The 27922-nt window shown below is 48.1% G+C and overlaps 1 protein-coding gene across 1 annotated transcript in view; it reads right to left on the reverse strand.

Moving 5' to 3' along the window:
- Window positions 1-27922, reverse strand: part of DSTYK (dual serine/threonine and tyrosine protein kinase) — an 80150-nt gene that overhangs the window by 21127 nt on the left and 31101 nt on the right. Inside the window, exon 2 of the mRNA XM_029069656.1 lies at window positions 19716-20104. Coding sequence (XP_028925489.1) covers window positions 19716-20104 — 389 coding nt within the window. The remainder of the gene's footprint in view (window positions 1-19715; window positions 20105-27922) is intronic.

Consider the following 27922-nt stretch of genomic DNA (forward strand, 5'->3'; position numbering starts at 1 on the left):
AGAGGTCATGGGTTCTAATCCTGATCCCGCCACTTATCGACAGTGTGACTTTGGGCAAGTCACTTAACTTCTCTGTGCCTCAGTTACCTCATCTGTAAATGGGGATTAAGACTGTGAGCCCCAGGTGGGACAACCTGATTACCTTGCATTTAGCCCAGTGTTTAGAACAGTGCTTGGCACATAGTAAGTGCTTAACAAATACCATCCTCATCATCATCACCCCAGTCATCTGCAGTTTCTCCCACCAAACACCTCCTTCTCCTCCTTTGGAGCCTCTTTTCCCTCCAGGCTTCATGCACTCAAAACACCGCACCCATTCACACACCCTTTTTGCAGGTAGCCAAAAGGAGTGTCTGAAATTCTCCACCAATGGCTCTAAATCCAGCAGGCTGTCCTCCGTGGTCCTGGCTAGATTAATTTAGGAGCTTGTACTGGGCAAGAGAATTGATCCAAAATACATGCAGTGCCAGCTTTTGAACTGCAAATAAATTTCCACACTTCCAAATTTTGCAATGTCTCAAATGAACAGTGCTTTTCTGGCCAAGATCGTTGTGTTCCAAACCATTATCAGATGTTTAGGCTTCAAATAAAGTGGATTCCCACCAACCATGTTTATTTCTCTTTTGGGCTAACTTTTCATGGCCATTCAATACTTAACTCGGCTAGCAAATAATGACGATGGATGCTTTTTAAACACCTGAGTTCCTCTGATCCCTGATGGACTGAATTGCCTTTCTCGACTAAAGACTACTTCTCTGTGTCTCGGTTTCTTCGCTTGCAACATTGGGATTCAATAGCTGGTCTGACTCCAAATTGGACTGCGAGCCCCATGTGGGACAAGGACTGTGTCCAACCTGACAAACTTGTATCTAACCCTAGTGGATATAATAGTGCTTGACACATAGTAAGTGTTTAACAAATAGCATCTTCATTATTATTATTATTATTATTGTTATTAATGAAAAGAGGCTGGAAAATACCCATTTGTTTCAGTCCCTCATTTCTGTCTCCATCCAGAGAAGCAGTTTGGCCTAGTGGATAGAGCCCGGGCCTGGGAGTCAGGAAGATCTAGGTACTAATCCTGACTCTACCACTTGTTGGCTGGGTGACCTTAGGCAAGACATTTCAGTTCTCTGTGCCTCAGTTACCTGATCTGTAAAATGGGGATTAAAACCGTGAGCCCCATGTGGGACAGGGACTGTGTCCCACCTGATTTGCTTGTATCTACCCCAGTACTTAATAGAGTGCCTGGCACATAGTAAGCGCTTAAACACCACAATTATTATTATTTAACACTCCTTCGCAGCTCTTATATCTCTCCCAACTCTAGTAAAATGTACCCACCTAACAAACCGCCCCCGCCACTCCCATCAGGAGCTATCGACCAGATTTTCACAGTCCTGAGTACACGACGGAGCGTTTGTTCCTGCTGTCCATGTGGACTGAGCTTGCCCGCAGTGCGGCAGCTGAAATATGCTTTCGCATTTTGGTGTTTTGAATTCCCCAGACCAAACTGTACCCATCCGCCTACTCTCCTCCCCAGGCGATTCTTCCCAACTGAAATGCACTGCTCCATCCAGGCCGCCTGTTGCACTAGAAGGCTTTGGATTGGAAAGCCAAGCTCACCCGCTTCCTTCCGTCTCCCGCCCTTCCTCCACCACGTTGGCCGACGGATATTTTACCTCATCACTTCACCTTAGCGGTCGCCTCTCGCAAGGCACACAGTCAGGTGTCTGTAGTTGCTCAGGTGAGGAAAAGAGTAGAGGGCAAGTTGTACGGGACAAGCCAATGGCCCAGATGCATGCAAACCAGTGTGTTTCCGTCAAGTGATGATTTGGGGGCAAGGAGAGGTGCCCAATACCTGGAGGTAATGGCTCCCACAGCCATTTGGGATGGACTCCTGGCCTTTCTCATCTCCAGTCTCTGGCCAGACCCGAGAGTGCCCAGTTGGGGCTGATAAGACCCAAAATGGCGGCATTCAGACCTACTACCTCTTGGAAGCTTGCCCCTTCCCAATCCTCATCGCCCCCCTCTAAATTCCCTGTTCCCTATGTTCCCCACTCTCAAAATCAAAAGCGGACACCTCTGCTAAGAGAAGTAAAAACACAAGGTGAGAAGAAAGAAAGCAAGAAAGCCAGATCCCAAGTATTCTAGCCAGCTGTCCGATGGAAGTTTCCATGCGTCCGAGAGGGATGGGAGCCAAACGGCGAGGCTATTTTCCAAGCTGACGGATGATCTTCAGCCAACTTGAACTTTCCCCCACATGAGTACCCAAAAATGGACTTGAAAAATTTTCTAGAGGCGAACGAAGGAGTCTGCCCACTGCCTGCCACCCACCGCCCCACAGACTTGGTCTCAAGTGAGTCAACCCATCGCCCGACCGAATTGAGATGGGGAGGGGGTGTCTGCCCTACGACCGAGCCCAAAAGCCCGCAGGTCCAGTGAGGTACTCTCCCCCTCTTCCCGACTCTTCAGTGAGTCCTGACACTGTACTACCATCCTGCCGCCTGGACCTTCGCCGGTCTCCGGGGGGAAAGCCAGGCCAGGAGCTGATGGCCGGAACCCGGGCCATCACACGGATCAAGAACTGGAATGGGTTATGCGACTTTGCAGTGCTCACTGTGAAAGGATGACTCACGACAACCGCTGTAAACAAAAGAGGAAGCCAGGGCCGTCTCTAGGAGACGGTGGCGGGGAGGGGGGTGTGGAGAAGAATTCATCAACATAAGGAGAAGGGAGCCAAGTGACCAAACCCTGAATCTAATATGGCCCAGCCAAAAAGTTACCCCGACCTTAAAGATGTTTATGGGGCAGTTCGTCTCTGCCACTTTTTGTCTTGAAAGCTTACCTGAGCAAAGGACGACGAGACCCTTCCCCTGTCACTCTCCTCTCCCTCCCTTAGCTAAAGCAGGGCTTCCCACTTTGAGGTTTCTCTCAATCAAAACTTCAGGCTATTCCCTTCACCACACTGGAACCTCGTGGGACACTGCAGAAAATCCTGTCCCCAAAACCAAACCCCGACTTAGCTGTCCATATGCCCGATCCTCCGTTCCCGGACACTTCCAGGATATGATAAAGTGAACGCTCTCTGGCCCGCACCGTGGAAAAAGAATTGGAATGCTCGGCGTGATCACCACAGTGATTTGCAATGGACCATGGCCAGATCCAGTCATTGGGGAAATACAGTGAAAATCGGTGGATACGATCCCTTCTCCCTCAAGTTGCTCACGGCCTAAAATGGGAGGGAGAGACATGTACTCAGAAGAAAAGTCACCTCTCCAAAATGAAAGCCTGTCCTAAAAATAATGATAATAATAATAATTGTGGTATTTGCTAAGTGCTTGTTTTGTGCCAGGCACTGTACTAAGTCCTGGAGTGGTTACAAACAAACGGGGTTGGGAACAGTCCCTGTCCCATGTGGGGCTCACATTCTCAATTACTTCATCTGTAAAATGGGGACTGAGGCACAGAGAAGTGAGGTAACTTCTCCAAGGTCACACATCTGACAAGTGGCAGAGCCAGGATTAGGACCTATGACCTTCTGACTTCCAGGCCCGTGCTCTATCCACCTTGACCCCTTTCTCACCTTCCTTCTCTCCTTCTCTCTGCCCACTCTGATCCTTGGAGACTTCAACATCCATACGGATGTACCCGACGACTCCTCTGCCGCCCGCCTGCTATCCCTCCTCGACTCTGCCGACCTCCTCCTCCCCCATACCGCGCCCACTCACCGACTCGGTCACACCCTCGATCTCGTCATCTCCTACCGCTGCACTATCTCCTCCCTCACCGATTCTGAAATCCCTCTCTCTGACCATAACCTTCTCACCTGCCTCATCTCTCACACTCCCTCCCCCTGCAAATCTTCGCTACTGCCCCACAGAGACCTCCGCTCTCTCGATCCCATCCGTCTTTCCAATAGCATCTCTCCTCACCTTGCCGCCCTGTCCTCTCTTCCCACTCTCGACGATCAGGTCTCCGCTCTCAACTCCACCCTCTCTACTCATCTCGACTCTCTCGCCCCCCTTTCCCTCCGCCACTCTCGCTCCACTAACCCACAGCCCCGGATCACCTCCTCCGTCCGCCTCCTACGCTCCTATGCTCTAGCTGCTGAGCGCTGCTGGCGAAAGTCCAAGCACCGAGCCGACCTCACACACTTCAAATTTATCCTTTCCTGCCTTAACTCTGCCCTCTCCTCCGCCAGGCAAAGCTTCTTCTCCTCCCTCATCGACACCCACGCCCGTCACCCCCGCCGATTGTTCCGGACCTTTAACTCTCTCCTTAGGCCCCCTGTTCCTCCCCCTCCCCCATCTCTCACCCCCAATGATCTGGCCACCTATTTCCTCACGAAAATCAACACGATCAGGTCTGAGCTCCCCAAAGTCACCCCTCCGTCTCTCCCCTCCCCTCCACCAACCCCCTCCCCTACTTTCCCATCCTTCCCTGCAGTATCCTCAGAGGAGATCTCCTCCCTCCTCGCAAGTGCCACCCCCTCCACCTGCGCCTCGGACCCCATTCCCTCTCACCTTCTTAAAACCATCGCCCCTGCCCTCCTCCCTTCCTTAACTTCTATTTTTAACCACTCAATCTCCAAGGGCTCCTTCCCCCTGCCTTCAAGCATGCCCACGTCTCCCCCATCCTAAAAAAACCCGCTCTTGACCCCACTTCCCCCTCCAGTTATCGCCCTATCTCCCTACTACCCTTCCTTTCCAAAATCCTAGAACGAGTCGTCTACAATCGATGCTTAGAATTCCTTAACTCCCATTCTCTCCTGGACCCCCTCCAATCTGGGTTCCGTCCCCTCCACTCTCCCGAGACTGCTCTCTCTAAGGTCACCCGTGACCTCCTTCTTGCCAAATCCAATGGCTCCTACTCCATTCTGATCCTCCTTGACCTCTCTGCTGCCTTTGACACTGTCGACCATCCCCTCCTCCTCCATACCTTATCTCACCTTGGCTTCACGGACTCTGTCCTCTCCCGGTTCTCCTCTCACCTCTCTGGCCGGTCATTCTCGGTCTCCTTCGCTGGAGCCTCCTCCCCCTCCCATCCTTTAACTGTTGGAGTTCCTCAAGGGTCAGTTCTTGGCCCTCTTCCGTTCTCCATTTACACTCACTCCCTCGGTGAACTCATTCGCTCTCACGGCTTTGACTGCCATCTCTACGCAGATGACACGCAGATCTACATCTCCGCCCCTGTCCTCTCCCCCTCCCTTCGGGCTCGCATCTCCTCCCGCCTCCGGGACGTCTCCACCTGGATGTCGGCCCGCCACCTAAAACTCAACATGAGCGAGACTGAGCTCCTCATCTTCCCTCCCAAACCCGGTCCTCTCCCAGACTTCTCTATCACCGTGGATGGCACGACCATCCTTCCCGTCTCCCGGGCCCGCGATCTCGGTGTCATCCTTGACTCGTCTCTCGTTCACCCCACACATCCTATCCGTTACCGAGACCTGCCGGTTTCACCTCTACGATATCGCCAAGATCCGCCCTCTCCTCTCCACCCAGACGGCTACCTTACTGTTACGGGCTCTCGTTATATCCCGGCTAGACTACTGTGTCAGCCTTCTCTCTGACCTCCCTTCCTCCTCTCTCGCCCCGCTCCGGTCTATTCTTCACTCCGCTGCCCGGCTCATCTTCCCGCAGAAACGATCTGGGCATGTCACTCCCCTTCTTAAACAACTCCAGTGGTTGCCTATCGACCTCCGCTCCAAACAAAAACGCCTCACTCTAGGCTTCGAGGCTCTCCATCACCTTGCCCCTTCCTACCTCTCCTCCCTTCTCTCTTTCTACCGCCCACCCCGCACGCTCCGCTCCTCCGCCGCCCACTCCTCACCGTCCCTCGGCCTCGCCTATCCCGCCGTCGACCCCCGGGTCGCGTCCTCCCGCGGTCCCGGAACGCCCTCCCTCCTCACCTCCGCCAAACTGATTCTCTTTCCCTCTTCAAAACCCTACTTAAAAATCACCTCCTCCAAGAGGCGTTCCCAGACTGAGCTCCTCTTCCCCCTCTACTCCCTCTGCCATCCCCCCTTTACGTCTCCGCAGCTAAAGCCTCATTTTCCCCTTTTCCCTCTGCTCCTCCACCTCTCCCTTCCCATCCCCACAGCACTGTACCCGTCCGCTCAACTGTATATATTTTCGTTACCCTATTTATTTTGTTAATGAATTGTACATCGCCTCGATTCTATTTAGTCGCCATCGGTTTTTACGAGATGTTCCTCCCCTCGACTCTGTTTATTGCCATCGTTCTCGTCTGTCCGTCTCCCCCGATTAGACCGTAAGCCCGTCAAACGGCAGGGACTGTCTCTATCTGTTGCCGACTTGTTCATCCCAAGCGCTTAGTACTGTGCTCTGCACATAGTAAGCGCTCAATAAATACTATTGAATGAATGAATGAATGAATACACCATGCTGTTTCTCTAATAGTAATAACAACAACAATAATAATAATAATAACTGGTATGTGCCAGGAACTGTATTAAGCACTTAGGTAGATACAAGGTAACTGGGTTGGACACTGTCTCTGTATCACATGGGGTTCACAGTCTTAAACCCCATTTTACAGATGAGGGAACTGAAGCACAGAGAAGTTAAATGGCTTGCCCGCAGTCACAGAGCAGACGAGTGCCCGAGCCGGGATTAGAACCCAGGTACTTCTGAATCCCGGGCCTGTGCTTCATCCACTAGGCCACGCTGCTTCTGTTAATTACTGGGCACGTTACTGTAAAAACCCACTCTCTGGGGAGAACCGCCAGGTCCTGCCAATGTGGGCACCCCTAACATGCTCACCTAGGCCACTGTGTCCCTCCTCCTGCCACCGGACAGGATTGTCCCTCACATGGCAAAGGCAGGTCAAGTTCTGTCACCCTCAAAGCCCTCCAGATTCCCAAACTTCCTTTGGTAGTTTCTGAACATATACAAATTATTGTTCATCACAAGATTCAAAGAGGTCTCGTGAGAAAAGATGAAAGGAATCCATGCTCGAGATGGTAAAGGGATGATTTAATAACTGCCTTCAAGTGCAGGGAAGGCTTTGATGAGGATGACCCTGGACTTCGTGAGCCTTAGCCGGACAGGGCCCGGGTCACATGACAACCGTGGTGCACGAATAAAGGTCTGTGTGTCTTCCGGGACCTCACCTTCCAACCACGCACAAGAACAGCGAGACTTCCCATCTCACAAAGGCAGATTAAAAAACTGAGCCACAGAGGATCCCCACCTTCACTGGGTTTGGCTCAAACTGGCCAGGCCTGGGTGGTCGAAAACAAAGAGTTCTGCAGGGTCAGGGCTGACCGTAGTCGCTATCTCCTAGCCATCGACCTCTTCCACTTGCTGAAAGGAGAATCACGACGAGAGATTGAGCTGTTTTTTTTTTATGGTATTTGTTAAGCGCTTACTATGTCCCAGGGACTGTATGGAGCGTTGGGGTTGATACAAGCTAATCAGGTTGCACGCAGTCCACGTCCCACATGGAGCTCACGGTTTTCATCCCCCTTTTACAGATGAGGTAACGGAGGTGCCGAGGAGTGAAGTGACTTGTCCAAGGTCACACAGCAGACAAGTGGCAGAGCCGGGATTAGAACGCAGGGCCCGTGCTCTTTCCGTTAGGCCTTGCTGCTTCTCAAAACCCTGAAGCTACTACTGTCTCAAAAGAACAAAGCCTTTTCTTCTGTTTCGTTAAACCGACTTCAGGGTTGTTAATACCAACCCCCATTTTCATTTTCCTCTAGACCGCAAGCTTGTCGTGGGCAGAAAACCTATCTACCAACTTCCTCATCTATAAAATGGAGATTAGGACTGTGAGCTCCATGTGGGACGTGGACTGTGTCCAATTTGATTTTCTTATAGCTACCCCAACGCTTAGACCTAATAATGTTGGTATTTGTTAAGCGCTTACTATGTGCCGAGCACTATTCTAAGCGCTGGGGTAGACACAGGGGAATCAGGTTGTCCACGTGGGGCTCACAGTCTTCATCCCCAATTTATAGATGAGGGAACTGAGGCACCGAGAAGTTAAGTGACTTGCCCAAAGTCACACAGCTGACAAGTGGCCAAGCTGGAATTCGAACCCATGACCTCGGACTCCAAAACCCGTGCTCTTTCCACTGAGCCACGCCGCACCTGGTACATAGTAAGCACTCAACAGATACCTTAAAAACAAGCAGATAAAAAAACCCTCTGTTCTATTATAATCTCCCAAGCATTTGTACAATGCTCTGAAGAGAGTAAGTGTTCAATAAATACCACTGGTTGATTGAATAACCACCCTCCACTCTCCCAGCGTGGTAAATCCACCTTCAGCCGGAAAGCAGCTCAAAGAAACCCCGATTTCAACTAACCAATAGAGCAACTGGCTGGTCCATTGGATCCCTTCCCTTACTCCAGGGAAGCATCAAGGAAAAGTTGTTTTATCCAACACTTCTGATCCCAGGTGAGGGCCACCAGGAATTGAGATGCCCGATAGCCAACCTAGAGCTGGTTCTTCTTCTGAAGGCAGATGTGGTGGGATATCAGAGGACCTGAGTTCCAATCCTAGCTCCACTACTTGTCTGCTGTGTGATCTTAAGCAAGGCACTTAATTTCTCTGGGCCTCAATTCCCTCATTTGCAAATCTGGCATTCCATACCTGTTCTCCTGCCTACTCAGACTGTGAACCCCATGTGATTACCTCACATCTGCCCCAGCATTTAGTACACTGCCTAACAAGTGTTTGACAAATTCCACAATTATTATTATAAGTAGTATAATTATTATTATATCACCAAAGGAGGACAAGTAGAAAACACCTTTAAACAGACCAGTAGCCACGTGGTGCCTGCAAAGACTTCATCCAGCTGCCATTCCTGCTTCAGGAACAGGGCTATGACCGGCTCCATTTGCAGAGGTGAAAACAGATGGAGAGAAGCAGTGTGGCCAAGTGGCTAGAGCACGGGACTAGGAGTCAGAGGACCTGGGTTCTAATCCCAATTCTGCCACTTGCCCGCTGTGTGACCTTGGGCGAGTCAGGTCACTACTCTGGGCCTCATTTATCTCATCTGTAAAATGGGGATTAAGACTGTGAGCCCTCTGTGGGACAGAGTCTGTGTTCAACCCGATTATCTTGTGTCTACCCCAGTGCTTAGTACAGTGCCTGGTTCACAGTAAGCACTTTACAAATGCCACCAGAAAAGAGAGAGGAACTCAATACCCAGAACAGAAGGCAAAAAAAGGGAGGATGCAAGAGAAAAGAAGGGGACTACTGACATAGAGCAAGAGCAACTGAAGAAAGATAGATGGGACAAGGTGATTGTACTGTACTCTCCCAAGCGCTTAGTAGAGTGCTTTGCACATAGTATGCATCCAGTAAATACGACTGAATGAATGAATGAAAGAAGAGTTATAGACGTTTGCAGTGTCAAATTGTGTGCCCATGGAAGTCCTGAGAGAATTTGATTCCAAAGTCAAAGAGGAACCACCAGAAATCCAGAAGAATAAATAGTCTGATCTAAATGTCACAGTGAATTAGAAGAATTCGTTCCAGAGCTCCAGGTTGTACTTTTCTGCCTGGAACCCAGCAAATAGGCTTGTTGGTGGTACTGTAGGAAGAGAAAATTCCCACATCAACCATTATGATTCACTTTCAACTCTGGGCTCTAAATGCCTGCTTTTCTTCTTCTTCAATCGTATTTACTGAGTGTATACTGTATGAAAAGCACTACTAAGCGCTTGGGAGAGTACAATACAACAACAAATAGACACCTTCCCCACCCACAATGAGCTCAGGGTACAGAGGGGCCTGTGTGACTGTTCCCTCCCTTGAAGTCAATTCAGTCCATATCTCCCCGCTCCTTAAAACCTCCAGTGGTTGCCCATCCTCTTCTGCATTTAACAGAAACTCCTCACCATTGACTTTAATAATAATAATAATAATAATAATAATAATAATAATAATAATAATGTTGGTATTTGTTAAGCACTTACTATGTGCCGAGCACTGTTCTAAGCGCTGGGGTAGACACAGGGGAATCAGGTTGTCCCACGTGGGGCTCACAGTCAATCCTCATTTTACAGATGAGGTAACTGAGGCACCGAGAAGTTAAGTGACTTGCCCACAGTCACACAGCTGACAAGTGGCCAAGCCGGGATTCGAACCCATGAACTCTGACTCCAAAGCCCATGCTCTTTCCACTGAGCCACGCTTTAAACACCCTCCATCAGTTCTCTCCCTCCTACCTTATCTCGCTGCTTTCCTACTACAACCTAACCGGCACACTCCAGTCCTCCAACACCAACCCCAGTACTGTAGTTCGGTCCCGTCTATCTAGCCACCAACTCCTGACCCACGTCCTCCCTCAGGCCTGCAACTCCCTCCCCCTTCCCATCTGACAGTCTGCCACTCTCCCCTCCTTCAAAACCCTCCTAAAATCACATCTCTTCCAAGAGGCCTTCCCAGACTAATTCCTTCATTTCCCCTATCCACCGTCCCACCAGCTGACTCCAAACTAGACTGTGTAACCCTTACGCACCCACAATACTTTCGTAAATATTCCTATACACTATTTCCCCTATCCCTAATCTATTTTAAAGTTTGTCTCTCCTTGTAGATTGTAAGCTCCTAGTGGGAAGGGATCATGTCCACCGACTCTGTTATGTTGCAGTCATTCAATTGTATTTACTGAGCGCTTAACGTGTGCACTAAGCACTTGGGAGAGTACAATATAGTAAGCAGACACATTCCCCGTCCAGAATGAGCTTACAGTCTACTCTCCCAAATACTCAATTCAGTGCTTTGCGCACAGTAAGCGCTCAATAAATACTACTAACTGACTGACAGTATCTCTTTAGTTTCATCCCATGCCCATACCTCTTCTCTGTTCCTGTTTTACCACCAAGGACCGCAGGCCTTTGATCCCTTCCCTAACCCCGTCTTCTCTCTGCTCCGCCTCGATTCCTGCTGCCTTCCTCCCAGGAAACATCCCCTTTGGGAAACAATGATCTAAAGACCGTCATGTGGTCACTGCACACAAATGCAGCAATCCCTCAGCTCTATAGATCAGTCCATTTCATCAGAAACACATGCTCCTCCCAAAACCATGAAGTTGTCCACGAATGTTGCTTGACAACATTTCAGCCAGCGAATAGCCCATTAGTATCTTGACGACGCTTCGGAGTGAGGTCGTGGAAACTCCTTCCTGGGATCATCAAGTCTTTGTAGGGAAATAAATCCGTGTGGGCAAATCACTTCACTTCTCTGTGCCTCGGTTACCTCATCTGTAAAATGGGGATTAAATCCTCCTCTGTCCAATTTAGACTGTGAATCATGTGAGGGACAGGGACTGTGATTATCTTGTATCTACCCCAGCACTTAATAGAGTGTTTGGCCTACAGTAAATGCTTAAGTACCATCTTAAAAAAAAAAGTGAGACCATAATAGAACACTGAAAGGCAGTTAGAGACCAGAGCTTGACAGTAGGTCTAAAAAAATGTATCAACTTCCCCTTCCTAAACATAAAAATAATTAGGGCACTGTTAAGCACTTACTACAGGGCTAAGCGTTGGGGTGGATATAATCAGATCAGACACAGTCCCTGTAGTACATGGGGTTCACATTCTAAGGGGGAGGGAGAATGGGTATTTTATCCCCATTTTACAGAAGAGGGCACAGAGAAGTTAAATGACTCATCCAGGGTCACTCAGCAAGCAAGTGGCAGAGAAAGGATTACACCCAGGTTTCCTGACTCTCAGTCATGTACTCTTTTTGCTAGGCCATGCTACTATTTCCCTTCTTTAGGATTTCCTAAGAATATGAGCCTGAAGAATTCTCCAATGAAATGCCCACGTTCCCTACCACTAGTGGTAGGGGGAGAGCCAAGAAGAGACAAATGCTAGTTAGCTATGGCATTTAGGAAGCATTTATTATGGGTCAAACACTATACTAAGCACTGGGTGAGATATAACATATCAAACAGTCCCTGTCCAACCTGGGGTTCGCAATCTAGGAATTCCCTTTAAAACTTGCCAGCAGTCACTAAAGTTTCTTAAAATTACACCAAAAAGTTACCTGAAAAAAAAATTCTGGCGGGTACATAAGTGAGGGAAAAAGCAAATTCCCAAATTATTGGGGAACATTTCAGGATTCCTTATTAGATTGATTCTGCATTTTGTATGACATAGCAAAAATCAAACTATTTATCTATGTACGGGTCTCTTATCTATGTTTCCATTTTTTTTTCCTCTACACTGTTTATTGTAATCAGTGAACTTAATCACATGAATACTGAAGTACCACTTCTTATGAACATGGTAATCTGTAATTCCTTTTAATTAATTTTTTTTTTGGTGGTATTTGTTAAGCGCTTACTATGTGCAAAGCACTGTTCTAAGCGCCGGGGGATACAAGGTGATCAGGTTGTCCCACGTGGGGCTCACAGTTTTAATCCCCATTTGACAGATGAGGTAACTGAGGCATAGAAAAGTTAAGTGACTTGCCCAAGGTCACACAGCTGACCGGCGGCAGAGCCGAGATAAGAACCCGTGACCTCTGACTCCCAAGCCCGTGCTCTTTCCACTGAGCCACGCCGCTTCTCTAACCTGAAAAATATTAAACTGGAAAATAAATGTTTTTAAACAGTGTAATAGTAGTCAAATTCCAACTCATGATAAGGACTACTGAATCTGTAATGGAAAGGGTGGTGTGGCCTAGTGGATAGAGCACGGGCCTGGGAGTCAGAAGGACCCAAGCTCTAATCCTGGCTCCGACACCCGTCTGCTGTGGGACCATGGGCCAGTCGCTTAACTTCTTGGTGCCTCAGTTACCTCATCTGTAAAATGGGGATTAAGACTATAAACCCCATGTGGGGAAGTGATTGTGTCCAACCTGATTTCCTTGAATCTACCCCAGCACTTAGAACAGTGCTTGGCACATAATAAGCGCTTAACAAATACCACTTAAAAATAAAAGTTAGGAGCTAAGGATTGGCACAAGCTGACAACGCTGGATGTTAGAGGGCCATCAGAGTGGGCTATCGGGAGAATCCAAAAGAGCTTTTCTGTATAAACTGGCTAATTTATGGGCCCTTTAAAGGCTTGAATTGGGAGAAAGCACAGGGGAAAATTCTCTGTTTCCTTCATTTGGCAGTTTGGAACAAACATCCCATTTCCCCTCATTCAATTTTGTCCTCCTCTAGCAAAATTTTTTTTTACTTTGCCAGGACCTTCAAACGAACCAAAGGGGCCGCTTACAGTTAACTTTGCTAAATATAGCCCACGTTAAACAAAGAGATCTCTGTCACTGGCATGAGAAATCTGTGAGTGGGCTATGAACTGCCAAGACAGTGCTGTGTTTTGCTGACCAGACTAATCCACCCACGTCAGTGCTTGACAGCAGGCCCTGGGGGTTGGAAGCCGAGTCTGGAAATGACTGACCCCTTAAACGTTCACCTGGAAGAGCAGGCCGGACAAGCCTGCCACAGCCCGCCTCGCTGACTGGCAGCCGGCAACCGATCTGGCCGCTCCCACCTCAGGTCCAACCGGATCGGCCTCAGCTTTCAGGGAAACCAGGCAGCTCGCCAGTTGGGTAGTGGGGAGTTCTCGGGGAAGGATGTGCACTGGCTGGGGCTAGAGGTGATCCCCTACTCTCACCCCCAGTCCAGAATAGCGTCGGTGTGCAATCACTCATAATAATAGGGAAGCAGCATGGTGTAGTGGATAGAGCACGGGCCTGGGTGTCAGGTCATGGGTTCTAAACCTGGCTCTGACACTGCTCTGCGGTGTGACCTTGAGCAAGTCATTTCACTTCTCTGTGCCTCAGTTCCCTCATCTGTAAAATGGGGATTAAGATTGTGAGCCTTTTGTAGGATACGGACTGCATCCATCCCGATTAACCTTGTATCTACCCCAGTGCTTAGAATAGTGCCGGGCACATAGTAAGCCCTTAACAAAAATCATAATTATTATTATAAATTATAAATAATAATAATAATAGTATTCATTAAGCACTTACTACAGGCAAATCAGACACAGTTCCTGTCCCACTTGGGGCTCTCAGTCTTAATTCCCGTTTTACAGATGAGGGAACTGAGGCCCAGAGAAGTGAAGTGACTTTCCCAAGGTCACGCAGCAGACAGGTGGCAGAGCTGGGATTAGAATCCATGACCTTCTGACTCCCAGACCCATGCTCTACCTACTTTGCCTTGCTAGAGGAGGGAAAGAAAAGCAGGAAGACCCCTTTAGAGTCTGCCCACTTAACCTCCCCCCAAAATCTTCTCTGCACAGAGGCCAAGAATTCAAGAACTGGAAGGAACTCTGAGGAAACCAACTCCTGCTTCCAGGCAGAGGAATGCCCAAATTATGCAGGACAGGAAGGAGTTTATTTTTTTCTTTGAAATTCCCCCAAGAAGGAGACCACGCCATCTCTCTGGGACATACTTCAGTGTTTTAGTTCCCTGACGGTGAAGAAGTCCTTCCTGAAGCCAGCCAAAATCTCTCTTGCTTGAGTTTCAACCCATTTCCTTTTGTACAGTCCTCAGTGGACGGGATAAACAAGTGGTCACTACCCTCTTTAGATATAAGAGCCTTTTATAAATAACAACGGAAACGGACAGTGAAAATAGTTGACACCCAAGGCTGGGCCGGACAAACTGAACTCCCAATTATTTCTAATGCCATTGGAATGGGGGATATTTTTTCAGGTCCTGGATGGTGGCAGGAGACTACATTATAAAATGTGCAATATCAGGAAGCGTTAGGTTTGAAAAGCTAAAAGGGTTATTGACTCTGATTTACAAAAATCGGTAAAACCGGGTCTGGGGAAATCGTAGGGTGTGAGAGGTAAGAAGAGGCTTGAGATATACTTAAACTGTGGTGAATTCTAAATAGAGTTGTAGAGGTAAAAAAAACACCTCTCCAAATAGAGGGCTGAACCATTACTCACGGTAGGTGCTAAATAAATGCTCTTGATTGACTGAATGTAATATTACATTCACAAAGTCAACGTGACTTGGCACTGGGACAGGGGCATAACATAGAAGAGTCAGTGAATAAATCTTCTGTGATTCTCTGCTCTGACCCTTACTGTAATGGTTCTAGCCAATACATATTGACTGTTTCACGGCAATCCTTAGCCTTGCTTCTCTCCCACCCCATTCCCTTAACTCTTCCTCCTAAGATCTACTTTCTTTTCTTTAATCATTTTCTTCTCTCTTCTCTGGAAGTTCTACAGTTTCCGGTGTTCTTAAAATGCAGAGGGGAGCATCATAGCTTAGAAGAGAGAGCACGGGCCTGGAAGTCAAGGGATCTGGGTTCTAGTCCCGGCTCCGCCACTTTTCTCCCGTGTGACCTCGGGCAAGTCTCTTAAATGATCTGTGCTTCGGTTACCTCATCTATAAAATGGGGATATAGACTGTGAGCCCTAGGTGGGACAGGGCCTGTATCTAACCTGATGATCTTGTATCTATCCCAACATTTTGTACAGTGCCTGGCGCACAGTAAACGCTTAACAAAATACCGTAAGAAAGAAATGCAGTAGCCCAAACTGGCCATAATAGACTAATAAGGATCGGAGCAGAGTATCCCAGAAGGACCATTCACAGACTCTTCTTTGTTAGGCTCTGTTTCAACCCAACACTCTGTTGGTTTCATTAATGCCAATACTACATTCAATCAATCAAGAGCATTTATTGAACACCTACTGGGTAGAGAACACAGTATGAAGTTCTTGGAAGAATACAATAGAAAAGGTAGATATGAGCCCGGCCCTCGAGGAGCTCACAATTTAGCTGGAGAAGACAGAGGAGGCTGAAGTCATTTGCAGAGGAGAGTAAGAAAAATGCGGATCTGAAGATGAATGAGTGTTTAAATAACAGAGGATGAAGAGAGACACTTCATGTGGTTGTGATTATTTAAGTGCATGGTTGACCAACCAACACAAAGTACTGGGGTGGTAGATGTGGCGATAAAATGGGGAAGAGAGGAAATTAATTAGGAACATCGTGGCCTAGTAGAAAGAGCACGGGCCTGGGAGTCAGAGAACCTAAACTCTAACCCCGGCTTTGCCACTTGCCTGCTGTGTGACCTTGGGCGACCACTTAACTTCTCTGTGCCTCGGTTCCCTCATCTGTAAAATGGAGATTCAATCCCTGTGCTCCCTCCCCCTTAGACTGTGAGCCCCATGTGGGACAGGGTCTGTGTCTGACCTGATTAACTTGTATTTGCTCCAGCAGTGACACATACTAAGCACTTCACAAATACCATAATAACAATAATAATGATAATAATAATAATAGTAGAAGTAAATGTAATAGTAATGATATTATTATATGCTTAATATTTGTGAGTAGGAAGCGGGAGGGAGGTCTATGCCAAAGGAAGGACACGAGCAAGGGTCAAAGGTGACAGGGATGAGAGCCAAGCACAATCAATGAGGGTGAGTCTGAGGGGAATGAGATTGTGAACTGAGCTGCAATACAAGAGTGGATAAGTAGAGGGGAGAGAACTGAACCGACTGAGAATCTTAAAACCAATAGTGAGGAAATTCTGCCTGATGCAGAGAGAAAAGAGTAACCTTGTCGACTTATATTTGACCTCTCAAGGATTATAGCTCTCTAGACTGTAAATTCGTTGTGGGCAAGGAATGTGTCTATTTATTGTTATATTGTACTCACCCAAGCGCTTAGTACTGTGCTCTACACACAGTAAGCACTCAAAAAATAAGACTGAATCTCAGGCTTTTTCCTCATTTAAGAAAATGTTGAAATTTCAGCACAAGAGTTGAATTAGACACAAGAAAGAATTATCTGATTTTAAAGGAGGCGACCTAGGAGTTTGTGGAGACTCCATTCCTGAAGATCTTTTAACAAAACAAGTCACTTCTCTGCCTCGGTTGGTCCCCCTGCCTAAGAGCAGGGGACTGGACCAGATGACTTCTCCCGAGGCCCCTTCCGGCTCTGCAGCAGGGGCGAGTGTGAGAGGCATAAGAAAACAAAGGGCCAATGGCACCTCACAAAGTATACCCAGTTCTCTTAGGATGTGGGCGTTGTGCTCTTGCATCGAGGAAACCTCGCATCACTGTACTCACCCATGTCTAACCCAAGGCACATACGCCCCGCCATTGCTTCCAACAATGCCAGAACAGTGGCCAGTGCTTAGAATAGTGCTTGGCACATAGTAAGCGCTTAACAAATACCATTATTATTACATCTTGCCGAAGGAATGTTTCCTAATTCTGCCATCGGGCATTCCCCAATACACGTAGAGAAAACCTACGTTCTGGTAGAACTGAGCAAGTCACTTTGCTTCTCTGTGCCTCAATTCCCTCCTCTGTAAAATGGGGACTACAACTGTGAGCCCCATGTGCAGGGAATGTGTCTGTTTATTGTTGTGTTGAACTCTCCCAAGCACTTAGTACAGTGCTCTGCACACAGTAAATGTGCAATAAATATGACTAAATGAATGAATGTGGGACGTGGACTGTGTCCAACCTGATTTCCTTGTACCTTCCCCAGAGCTCAGAAAAGTGCCTGGTACATAGTAAGCGCTTAACAGATTAATTAAAAAAAAAAATACTGAGCCTCGGTCCCTGAGGGGCGGCTCCCTTCTGGGATGAGCATCACAAAAGGGAACAAAAAACCTTGGCAGGCTTTTCCAGGCCTACAGAGAGATTTCCAGTTGAGCTAATGGAGTTGGCCGGATACCATGGGTCACTGCCACTGAAATGGCAGCCAAACCGTCTATAGGGTGGGGACTTCTGATGAGGAATGGAAGTTGAGGCGGGGGAGCAAGACACCAACTGCAGAGAAACCGCCTGGTTTGATACGCAGCTCTGAATCGGTTGGGGCTTATCGGACCTGAGGCAATCTGGACCCTAAAAGGAAATCAGATACCGACTTCGGTTTCCATAGCTGCGTGGAAACAGCGGCCACAACTACACAGCACCGGGGGTGAGAACAGAGATCCCTACAGCTCCGGATCCCAATGATCGGGATACCTCCCAGATGGCCAATTTTTCCATCCCTGGAAAAACTGAGCAGAACAGGCTCACTTTCAGGCCCTCAGGGACCGAGGCTCAGTATTTTTGTACTTGTACAATCCCCGAATGCTAATATAACCGAACCAACCAACTCAAATCAAACAACATGACCTAGTGGAAAGAACTCAGGCCTAGTAGTCAGAGGATCTGGAGACTAATCCCAGCTCCACCACTTGCCTGTTGTGTGACCTGGGGCAAGTCACTTCACTTCTCCAGGTCTCAGTTACTTCATCTGGAAAATGATGATTAAGACCGAGCCCCAACGGGGGACATGGACTGGATCCAACTCTTAGCCTGCATCTACCCTAGTGCTTAGTACAGTGCCTGGCACAGAGTAAGTGCTTAACAAACAAAAAAGAAAATACCATTAAAAAAAAAGTTTCAGATTCCCACCAAGAAACCCGAGAGGAATCAGACGTGCACTCTAACAACTTCCTACACTTCTCGTGGTCTAACCACCACCCTGCTCTATATTCCCTCTCCTTCACAAGTCAGCCAGTCAGTCAATTATATTAATTGAGCACTGTACTAAGTGCTTGGGAGAGTACCACGTAACAGTGTAACAGATACATTCCCGATTCTCGACAAATCTTCTTGTCCCTCCACAGAGGGAGCTTCTCACCACTAGGCCAGAAAGGGACTGGAATCCCTTCCGTGAATCATTTCTGTGCCAAATGAATCTCCGAACCTAACACCTATGGAACTTGTTATGCGCTTACTATGTGCCAGATACTGATCCTACTGCTGGGGTAGATACAAGTTAATAAGATTGACACAATCAATGTCCCACATGGGACTCTCTTAATCCCCATTTTACAGATGAGGTAACTGAGGCCTAGGGAAGTGAAGCGACTTGCCCAAGGTCACACAGCAGACACGTGATTGAGCCGGGATTAGAACGCAGGTCCTTCTGACTTCCAGGCCGGTGCCCTATCCACTAAGTCACGCTGCTTCTCAGAACCTCAAGCTTTAGGTGGGTATGATGGAGTCAGCTGGTCTCCCGCTTTCCCTTTTGGAGTGAATCTACCTCAGGACAGGGCCCAGCAGAAGAAAGTGACCGCTGCTCCTAGGATGCCTAGTTCTCTTGCATCCTAGGCCTTTAACCTGGAGGCAGCCTCAACCTCTCCCCAACTCTATATAGAACCTTTCTAAAATCCACACTTCCAAACCTAGAGAAGGAAGTGCTCCATCCACTATGATACTGGTAGCCTGAGCCCAAGAAACAAACAGCAACTACAGCTCCCTTTCTGTCTCCTAATAATAATAATGGTACTTGTAAAATGCTTACTTTGTGCCAAGCATTGTACTAAGTGACGGGGTAAATACGAGATAACTCCCAGTCCCACACGGGCTCACAGTCTAAGTAACTGGGAGTAGGAGTCTTTCCCTATTTTACGGATGAGTTAACTGAAGTCCAGAGAAGTTAAATGACTTGCCCAAGGTCTCACAGCAGACATCTGGCAGAGCTGAATTAGAATCCAGGTGCTTCTCCTGGTCTAACCATCACCCTCCCCCATATTTCCTTTCCTTCTTGAGTCTTCTTGTCCCTCCACAGAACTCCAGGAGCTCCTCACTGCTAGGCCAGGAAGGGCCTGGGATCCCTTCCACGGATCACTTCCACGACAAATGAAGGTCCGAAGAAAGCCCTCAGGCCTACCACGGGCCAAAAACGAGCCTCACCCTTGGGGCCTGCGGGAGTGGAGATGGGGAGGTACCTGTAACAGGGGGTGGTGCATGGTCACCTCCAGTTCTGCCAGGAGGAGGGCTGGGTCCTCATTGTCCTCGTGAACCTCCAGATCCTCCTCGGGGATGGTCTCCCATTTGCCCTGGTGAGCAGCCAGCGCTTGCACCAGTTCGTACTGCCCGGGCAGCGCCAGGCTGACCCGCATCTGGTTCCCGTGGGTGAAGCGGAGGCGCCGCCGCTTGCAGGTCTCCTCGTTGGTCATCTTGGTGGTGGGCAGCACCCGCTCCCCCAGGAGCAGGTTAAGCAGCTGGCCTTTGGCACTGCAGTCTTGCCCAAGTAGAAGGATGCAGGGGAGACAACTCACACTCAGCTGCAGGTACTCCTCTTCGTGGGGCGGGAAGGAAATGCAGCTCAACTGCCCTGGGAAAGGAGAGTCAAAGACAGAGAGAGAGGGGGAAAGACAGAGTTGGGGGGGCGGCGAGAGAAGGGGGGAGGGAGAAGGAGGGTTAGAGACAGGGGCAGGGAGAGGAAGGGAGAAGAGGAGAGGGGGAGAGGGAGAAAAAGGGTGAAGGGGAGAAGGGGAGAGGAGAAGGGAGAGAGAAGAGGAAAAGGGGGGAGGGGGAGAGGGAGGAAGAGAGAAAGGGAGAGAGACAGAGACATCCCATTAGAAAGCCAGCATACAAAAAAGCAAATCCACCAGGGTTCTTAGCCAAAGGGAACTTTAGGACAGAGACCTGTACACAGGCTGGTGCCTTTAACTTCCTTGGATCTTTCTCCAAGAGCCCTGGGAAAGATTATGGTTTTTAATCCAACAGCAAGGTAATGGTCCCATCCCAACTCCTTTCCCCTCTTCAAAGCCCTACTGAGAGCTCACCTCCTCCAAGAAGCCTTCCCAGACTGAGGCCCCCTTTTCCCTCTGCTCCCTCTCCCGTCCCCCCCTGCTCTTTCCCCTTCCCTCCCCTTAGCACTGTGCTCATTTGTATCTTTTATTTGTATATATTATTTATTACTCTATTTATTTTGTTAATGAGATGTACATCCCCTTGATTCTATTTATCTTGATGACATTGTCTTGTTTTTGTTTTGTTCTGTTTTGCTTTGCTGTCTGTCTCCCCCGTTTAGACTGTGAGCCCGTCACTGGGCAGGGATGGTCTCTAACTGTTGCCGAATTGTATTCATTCATTCATTCAATAGTATTTATTGAGCGCTTACTATGTGCAGATCACTGTACTAAGCGCTTGGAATGCACAAATCGGCAACAGATAGAGACAGTCCCTGCCAAAAAACAATAGCAATAAATAGAATCAAGGGGATGAACATCTCATTGAAACAAGAGCAAAAAATAGAATCAAGGGGATGAACATCTCATTGAAACAATAGCAATAAATAGAATCACGGTGATGTACATCTCACTAACAAAATAAATAAGGTAATGAAAATATATACAATTGAGCAAATGAGCACAGTGCTGAGGGGAGGGGAAGGGAGAGGGGGAGGAGCAGAGGGAAGGGGGGGGGGAAGAGGGCTTAGCTGAGGGGAGGTGAAGGGGGGGTAGAGGGGGAACAGAGGGAGCAGAGGGAAAAGGGGAAGCTCAGTCTGGGAAGGCCTCTTGGAGGAGGTGAACTCTAAGAAGGGTTTTGAAGAGGGGAAGAGAATTGTACATTCTAGGTGCTTAGTACAGTGCTCTGCACATAGTAAGTGCTCAATAAGTACTATTGAATGAATGAATGAATGAACTTCCAGGGAATTCTGGGGAGGGGAAAGGCCCACAGAGGTTTCCGGGTACAGACACAAGTCACCTGTCCCATCTCCCAGAGCCCACGATCCAGGGTGTGAGAAGATGAGACGCTCAGGAACTATTTCAGCCAAAACCTTCCTACCAGAAAGTGGAGGCTAGGCACAGATGAGGCCCAAAGCTGTTGTTTTACAAACGAACATTTTGTCCGAGACATTTTCTTTTTCGACTCTTCAACCTAGCCTGGATTTGGATAGCTAGTGTTCAGATAATCAGCTTCCCTCGGGACTTACCCACTCCTGGGTACACACACAGTTGTGCTTAGGCCGTTATTTCCCGTCCACAGCTAAAAAGATTATATATTATTTTTATGATGAAGAGTTATGAGTATTTCAGCACAACTCTCATAGGCTCGAGCGGCCTTCCATGTCCACCTCGCTGGCCTGAGATGATCGCAACTAGGCCAGTGACGTCCGTTACAGTGGCCAGCCAATCTGACGGGAAATCGGATGCAATCGCATCAGGGTCCAATCTTACACCGGGAAGGAACTATGCCCAGAATGGTCTAAACCTTTCAGGATACCTCTTCTGACCTAAGCCCTTTCTTCTCTCTTCCTCCTCCAAGAGAAAGTGCAAGCTGGTGCCTTTTAAAAGTACCCAAATCCAGAAGTGAAACTACGCTCCAAGATTCTCCAAAACTCACTGCTGTGGGTCGGTTGCTGTTCCGATGGTCCTCGACCGTCAGCAGACTGCAGGCAGTTCCTGGGCAAACCCAACCCTTCCTGCCTTCCCTTAGCAAGGCTTCAAAATTCAGCCCTGAGAGCGCAGCCTGCCCCTCTGGGCCCCCTCACCCACCTAAACTGAGATTCCTGGGTGGCACTGCTTGGAAAGATGCTGCATTCATTCAGTCAGTCATATTTATTGAGCTGTGACCTGCAATGCCAAACTTTTAGTTGCTGGGGAAAAAGAATCTGTTCCATCTGCACTGGGCTATCTATCAAGAAAAGCCAGTTTGGATTAAAAGAGAGTCGCACATTAGAAGGAATTGGCTTTTGGCTGGGAAAGGGGGACGTCACATTCCCAAAGGGTAGAGTCCTGAAAAATCTCCCCGACATAGCTTGGCTCTTCTATCCATCCTGGAGGAGTCCTAGAGGCCTAGGTTTTTCAGGTGAGCTTCTTCCTCATGCCCACTCAGTGAGCTGGCATTGCCATCAGCATTGTCCAGTATTACAGACTGAGGATACCTGAAACTGTAGGGCATGAAGCAGAGAAGCAGCATGGTCTAGTGGATAGAGCACGAGCCTGGGAGCCAGGACCTCAGTTCTAATCCCTGCTCCGCCGCTAAATGACCTGGACAAGTCACTTCCCTTCTCTGAGCCTCAGTTACCTCATCTGTAAAATGGGGACTGACAGTGTGAGCTCCATGTGGGATTAGCTTGTATCTACCCCAGCGTTTACAATAGTGCTTGACATATAGTAAGCACTTAACAAATAACATCTTTACACCTTTATTATTATGGAGCCCAGCCACCACCCAAGATGAATTGGGTGTTGAGATGCTCATGTCGAGGATGACAGCAAAGACGACGGCGAGATAAAAGTACCTCCTGTGAGCATTATGCAGAGAGGAACCCCAGTCTCGTATGGTCAGAAGCCTGGCTTTGCTTGTTTTTGTTTCTTAACGGTATTTGTTAAGCACTTACTATGTGCCAGGCACTCTCCTAAGCGTTGGGGTAGGTACAAACTAATCAGGTTGGAAAATGTCCATGTCCCACATGGAGCTCACAATTTTAATCCCCATTTTACAAATGAGGTAACTACAAATCCCCAAGAAGTTAAGTATTTTGTCCAAGGTTATGCAACAGACAAGTGGTGAAGCCGGGATTAGAACCAGGTCTTTCTGACTTTGCTTTCTCACACTCCTTTGGCATCTTCCAATGCAAACTTTTCTCTACTCCCAAATCTTTCCCTCATCATTTAACTACCTGCAGAAGCAGTGTGGGCTAGTGGAAAGAGCCCAGGCTTGGGAGTCAGAGGACCTGTGTTCTAATCCCAGCTCCGGCACTTGACTGCTTTGTAATCTTGGGAAAGTTACGTGGCTCCCCTGTGCCTCAGTTTCCTCAACTGTAAAAATGGGAATTCAATATCTATTCTCCTTCTTAGACTGTGGACCTCATATGGGACAAAGACTGTGTCTGATCTATCTTGTACTACTCTGGTGCAGAGTACAATGCTAGGCTCCTAGTAAGTGCTTAATTTAAGAGAAGCAGTATGGTCTAGTGGATAGAGCATGCGCCTGGGAATCGGGAGGAGGACTTGGGTTCTAATCCTGGGTCTGCCATTTGTCTGCTGTGAGAACTTGGGCAAGTCACTTCACTTCTCTGTGAGTCATCTATGCACTTCAATCTATGACCTTTGGACACTTGATATTTGCCTCAACTCCACAGAACTTATGCACATATCTTTAAATGATGCATTACAATTTACTTATTTATTCCTATTAATGTCTGCCTCCCCTTCTAGACTGTAACTTCGTCCTGGGCAGGAAATGTGTCAGCTAATTCTGTTGTATCGTGCTCTCCCAAGCACTAAGTACAGTGCTCAGCACACTCAATAAATACGACTGATTGATTCTCCGTGGCTCAGTTACTTTATTTGTAAAATGGAGGTTAATACTGGGAGCCCCATGTGGGACATGGACTGTGTCCATCCTGATTAGCTTGTATCAACCCCAGCCTTAGTACAGTGCCTGGCACAGAGTAAGGGCTTAACAAATACCATTTAAAAAAAAAAAGGCAGCGAACAGCATATCTCTTCTCTCTGACAAATCCAGTGCCTAGAATATCGTAAGCACTTAATAATTACCATAAAGAAAATCACAATTATTTATTATTAGTCACTCATCGCGCCCCAGCCATCCATCCATAAAGAAGCAAACAATGAAAATAATGAACAAAACTCATGCTAAACCACCACTGCTGGGGTGAAGTGGGAAGCCTCAAGAACTGAGAAAGCCATAGATCAGAACCAGTAAAAAGAAACTCACAACCCAGACGGTCCTATCCCCTACCGTTCTTGTCCAGAGGAAGGAGCAAAAGGAGGTAGTGGGCCTGAAAAATCCACTGCTAAGTCCCCCTCTCGGGGGTCCCTTCCCATCTCTGATAGAAAAACACAAACCTTCTGTAAACAAACCCTGGGAGATGTGGGAGAGGCCTGGAATGGCCACAGGCTAGAGGAAGAGAAAAGGGGATCGCATTGATCTCACTCATCTCAAAGAGTGGGCAGTGGGGAGGCTGCCAGAGTTTAAAACCCAAAGGGAGTGGGATGATTTTTCCTTTTTATAATGGTACTCGATTAGCGTTTCCTGTATGTCAAGCACCGTTCTACGTGCTGGGGTTAATACAAGCTAACCAGTTTGGACACATTCCATGTTCCACATGGGGCTCATAATCTTAAACCCATTTTACAGATGGGGTAACTGGGGTGCAGAGAACTGAGGTGACACGCTTAAGGTCAGACAACATACAAAGGGGGGAGACGGGATAAGAACCCAGGTCCTCTGACTCCCAGGCCCAGGCTCCACTGGCCACGTTGCAACCCAATGGGCAGGGATGGATTTCTCAGGGCCCGACTACCCAATTTACAAAGAGCCGGCCCTTTTCGTTCTTCTCCTTTGACCTACATTTTGATTATTCGGGGCCTGTGAGAGGAGCGGGAACTCAAACCCTCTTCTTTGGTCCTTGGCAACCACTCGGGTGAAAGATTTAGTAGCAGCGGAGGAGGTGGAAATTACCGGTGAAAAATAAAAGTTTGAGGCCCCTCAATAGATTTCAAATATCCGGGCTCTCCCTGACTACTCGATGGCTGACTGTAATGGTGAAGTGGCTGGATGACTTACTGTGCCAGACTCCAGGCCTGGGTGAATGGGGTTCTAGAGAAGCAGCATGGCTCAGTGGAAAGAGCTTCGGCTTTGGAGTCAGAGGTCACGGGTTCGAATCCCGGCTGTGCCACTTGTCAGCTGTGTAACTGTGGCAAGTCACTTAACTTCTCTGGGCCTCAGTTACCTCATCTGTAAAATGGGGATTAACTGTGAGCCTCAAGTGGGACAACCTGATTACCCTGTATCTACCCCAGCGCTTAGAACAGTGCTCGGCACATAGTAAGCGCTTAACAAATAGCAACATTATCATTAAGCTTGCGGGCAGGGAACGGGTCTGCCAACTTTCCCCAAGCGCTTAGTACATCCATTCATTCATTCAATCGTATTTATTGAGCACTTACTGTGTGCAGAGCACTGTACTGTACACTGTACTGTACTACACACTGTACTGTGTGCGGAGCACTGTACTAAGCACTTGGAAAGTACAATTCAGCAATAAAGAGAGCCAGTCCCTACCCATAGCGGGCTCAAGTCTAGAGGGGAGAACTAGTACAGTGTTCTGCGGACAGCAAACGCTCAACAAATACCACTGAGATGATGATGACGATACCTCAAGCAGCAGGTGAACGACAGTGGGAGGAACAAAAACCCACTCCTGAAGGAGAGAGAGAGAGGGCTTCCAAGTTAATCGCATTAATTGGCTAATTAATTAATACCCCAGCATCTGCTCATGGTGCAGCCAGAAGGAAGCCACAGCAGGGCTTCTTAATTCTCTAGTTACCACAGACGGCTTCAAAGTATCCTCTCTTCCCACGCTTCCAGACCCTCACTGGTCCTTTGGGCGCCCCGCAGCTTATCGGTAAAGCATTCCGCTTTGAAGTACGGTTTTGTTGTACCCTTACAGCGATGCCTGTCGCAGAGCACTTCCAAAGAATTCAAACCACTTTCGTGGTTATTTTCATTTCCCCCATCCAAATCCTAAAAGTTAAATGATTCTGGGGGAACTGAAGCTTGATAATGAGGGCGTTTGTTAAGCTCTCACTATGTGCGGAGCACCGTACTAAGATCCGGGGGTGGGGCGGATACAAGGTGATCAGGTTGACCCACGTGGGGCTCACAGTCTTAATCCCCGTTTTGCAGATGAGGGAACTGAAGCACAGAGATGTTAAGTGACTCGCCCCAAGTCACACAGCTGACAAGCGGCGGAGCCGGGATTAGAACCCATGACCTCTGACTCCCAAGCCGGGGCTCTTTCCACTGAGCCACGCCGAGGCTTAGGGAAGCAGCGTGGCCTAGTGGCAAGAGCACGGGCCTGGGAGCAGGGGGACCTGGGCTCTTAACCTGACTTTGCCGCCTGCCTGCTGTGTGACCTTGGGCGAGTCACTTCAGTTCTCTATGACTCAATTTCCTCAATTGCTAAATGGGGATTCAATACCTACCCTCCTTCCCACAAGGACTGTGAGCCCCATGCGGGACAGGGACCGTGGCTGACCAGATTATCTTGCACCTACCCTGGCGTTTAGAACAGTGTTTGACATACAGGAAATGCTTATCCAATACCATAAAAAAAAAGGCTAGGTGAACTTCAAATTCACTACACACTCAGTGATTAGCGAAACTGGTCAGAATCTAATAATGCTGGTATTCGTTAAGCGCTTACTATGTGCAGAACACTGTTCTAAGCAGTGGGTTAGATACAGGGTAATCAGGTTGTCCCACGTGAGACTCACAGTTAATCCCCATTTTCCAGATGAGGTAACTGAGGCACAGAGAAGTGAAGTGACTTGCCCACAGTCACACAGCCAATAAGTGGCAGAGCCGGGATTCGAACCCATGACCTCTGACTCCCAAGCCCGGGCTCTTTCCACCGAGTCACGCTGCTTCAATCTAGAAATGCTTTAGTTTAGCTTTCCACTTTTCTTCCCAACCTCCCTGCCGGCCACACCAATGTAAAAAGAACATCTGAGTTTCAGATGGTTCCCAATTGCTCATCCCTGATTAACACATATTACTGTATTAATTAAAAGGTAAATTGTCCATCCAGTCTGCTAACCGCTTCCCCGATTTGCTCTCTGGAATTGGCTGTTTCCTGATTGCCTCTTGGTTCCTACTTATTTGGGATCACAATCCTGATCTGACAAATGGGCCACATTTTGCCACCAAAAAGGATCCCCGATCTCGGAAACACTCAAGCCCTTTACCTGGGCCTGGAAGTTCTTCTCGGAGACCTTTCATTCATTCACTCATTCATTCATTCAATAGTATTTATTGAGTGCTTACTATGTGCACAGCACTGTACTAAGTGCTTGGAATGGACAAATCAGCAACAGATAGAGACAGTCCCTGCCCACTGACGGGCATACGGTCTAATCGGGGGAGAAAGACAAAAACAATAGCAATAAATCCACACCGGAGTTCCATGACCCACTCCGGGGGACCGATCTACTGAGAATGATAGGAAAGCAATCACCTCAATCTCACTTTTTCAAGGGACACGAACCCACGCTACAGCGGCAAACTGGAAGCACCTGTCCCCTCTCCTGCTCCCTGCCTGCTCTGCCATAGGCCTCTTTTTTGTTTATTGTATTTTTTTAAGGGCTTACTAGGTGCCAGACACTGTACT

Source organism: Ornithorhynchus anatinus, chromosome 7 (assembly GCF_004115215.2).
Source record: "Ornithorhynchus anatinus isolate Pmale09 chromosome 7, mOrnAna1.pri.v4, whole genome shotgun sequence".
In the NCBI taxonomy this organism is placed as follows: Eukaryota; Metazoa; Chordata; class Mammalia; order Monotremata; family Ornithorhynchidae; genus Ornithorhynchus; species Ornithorhynchus anatinus.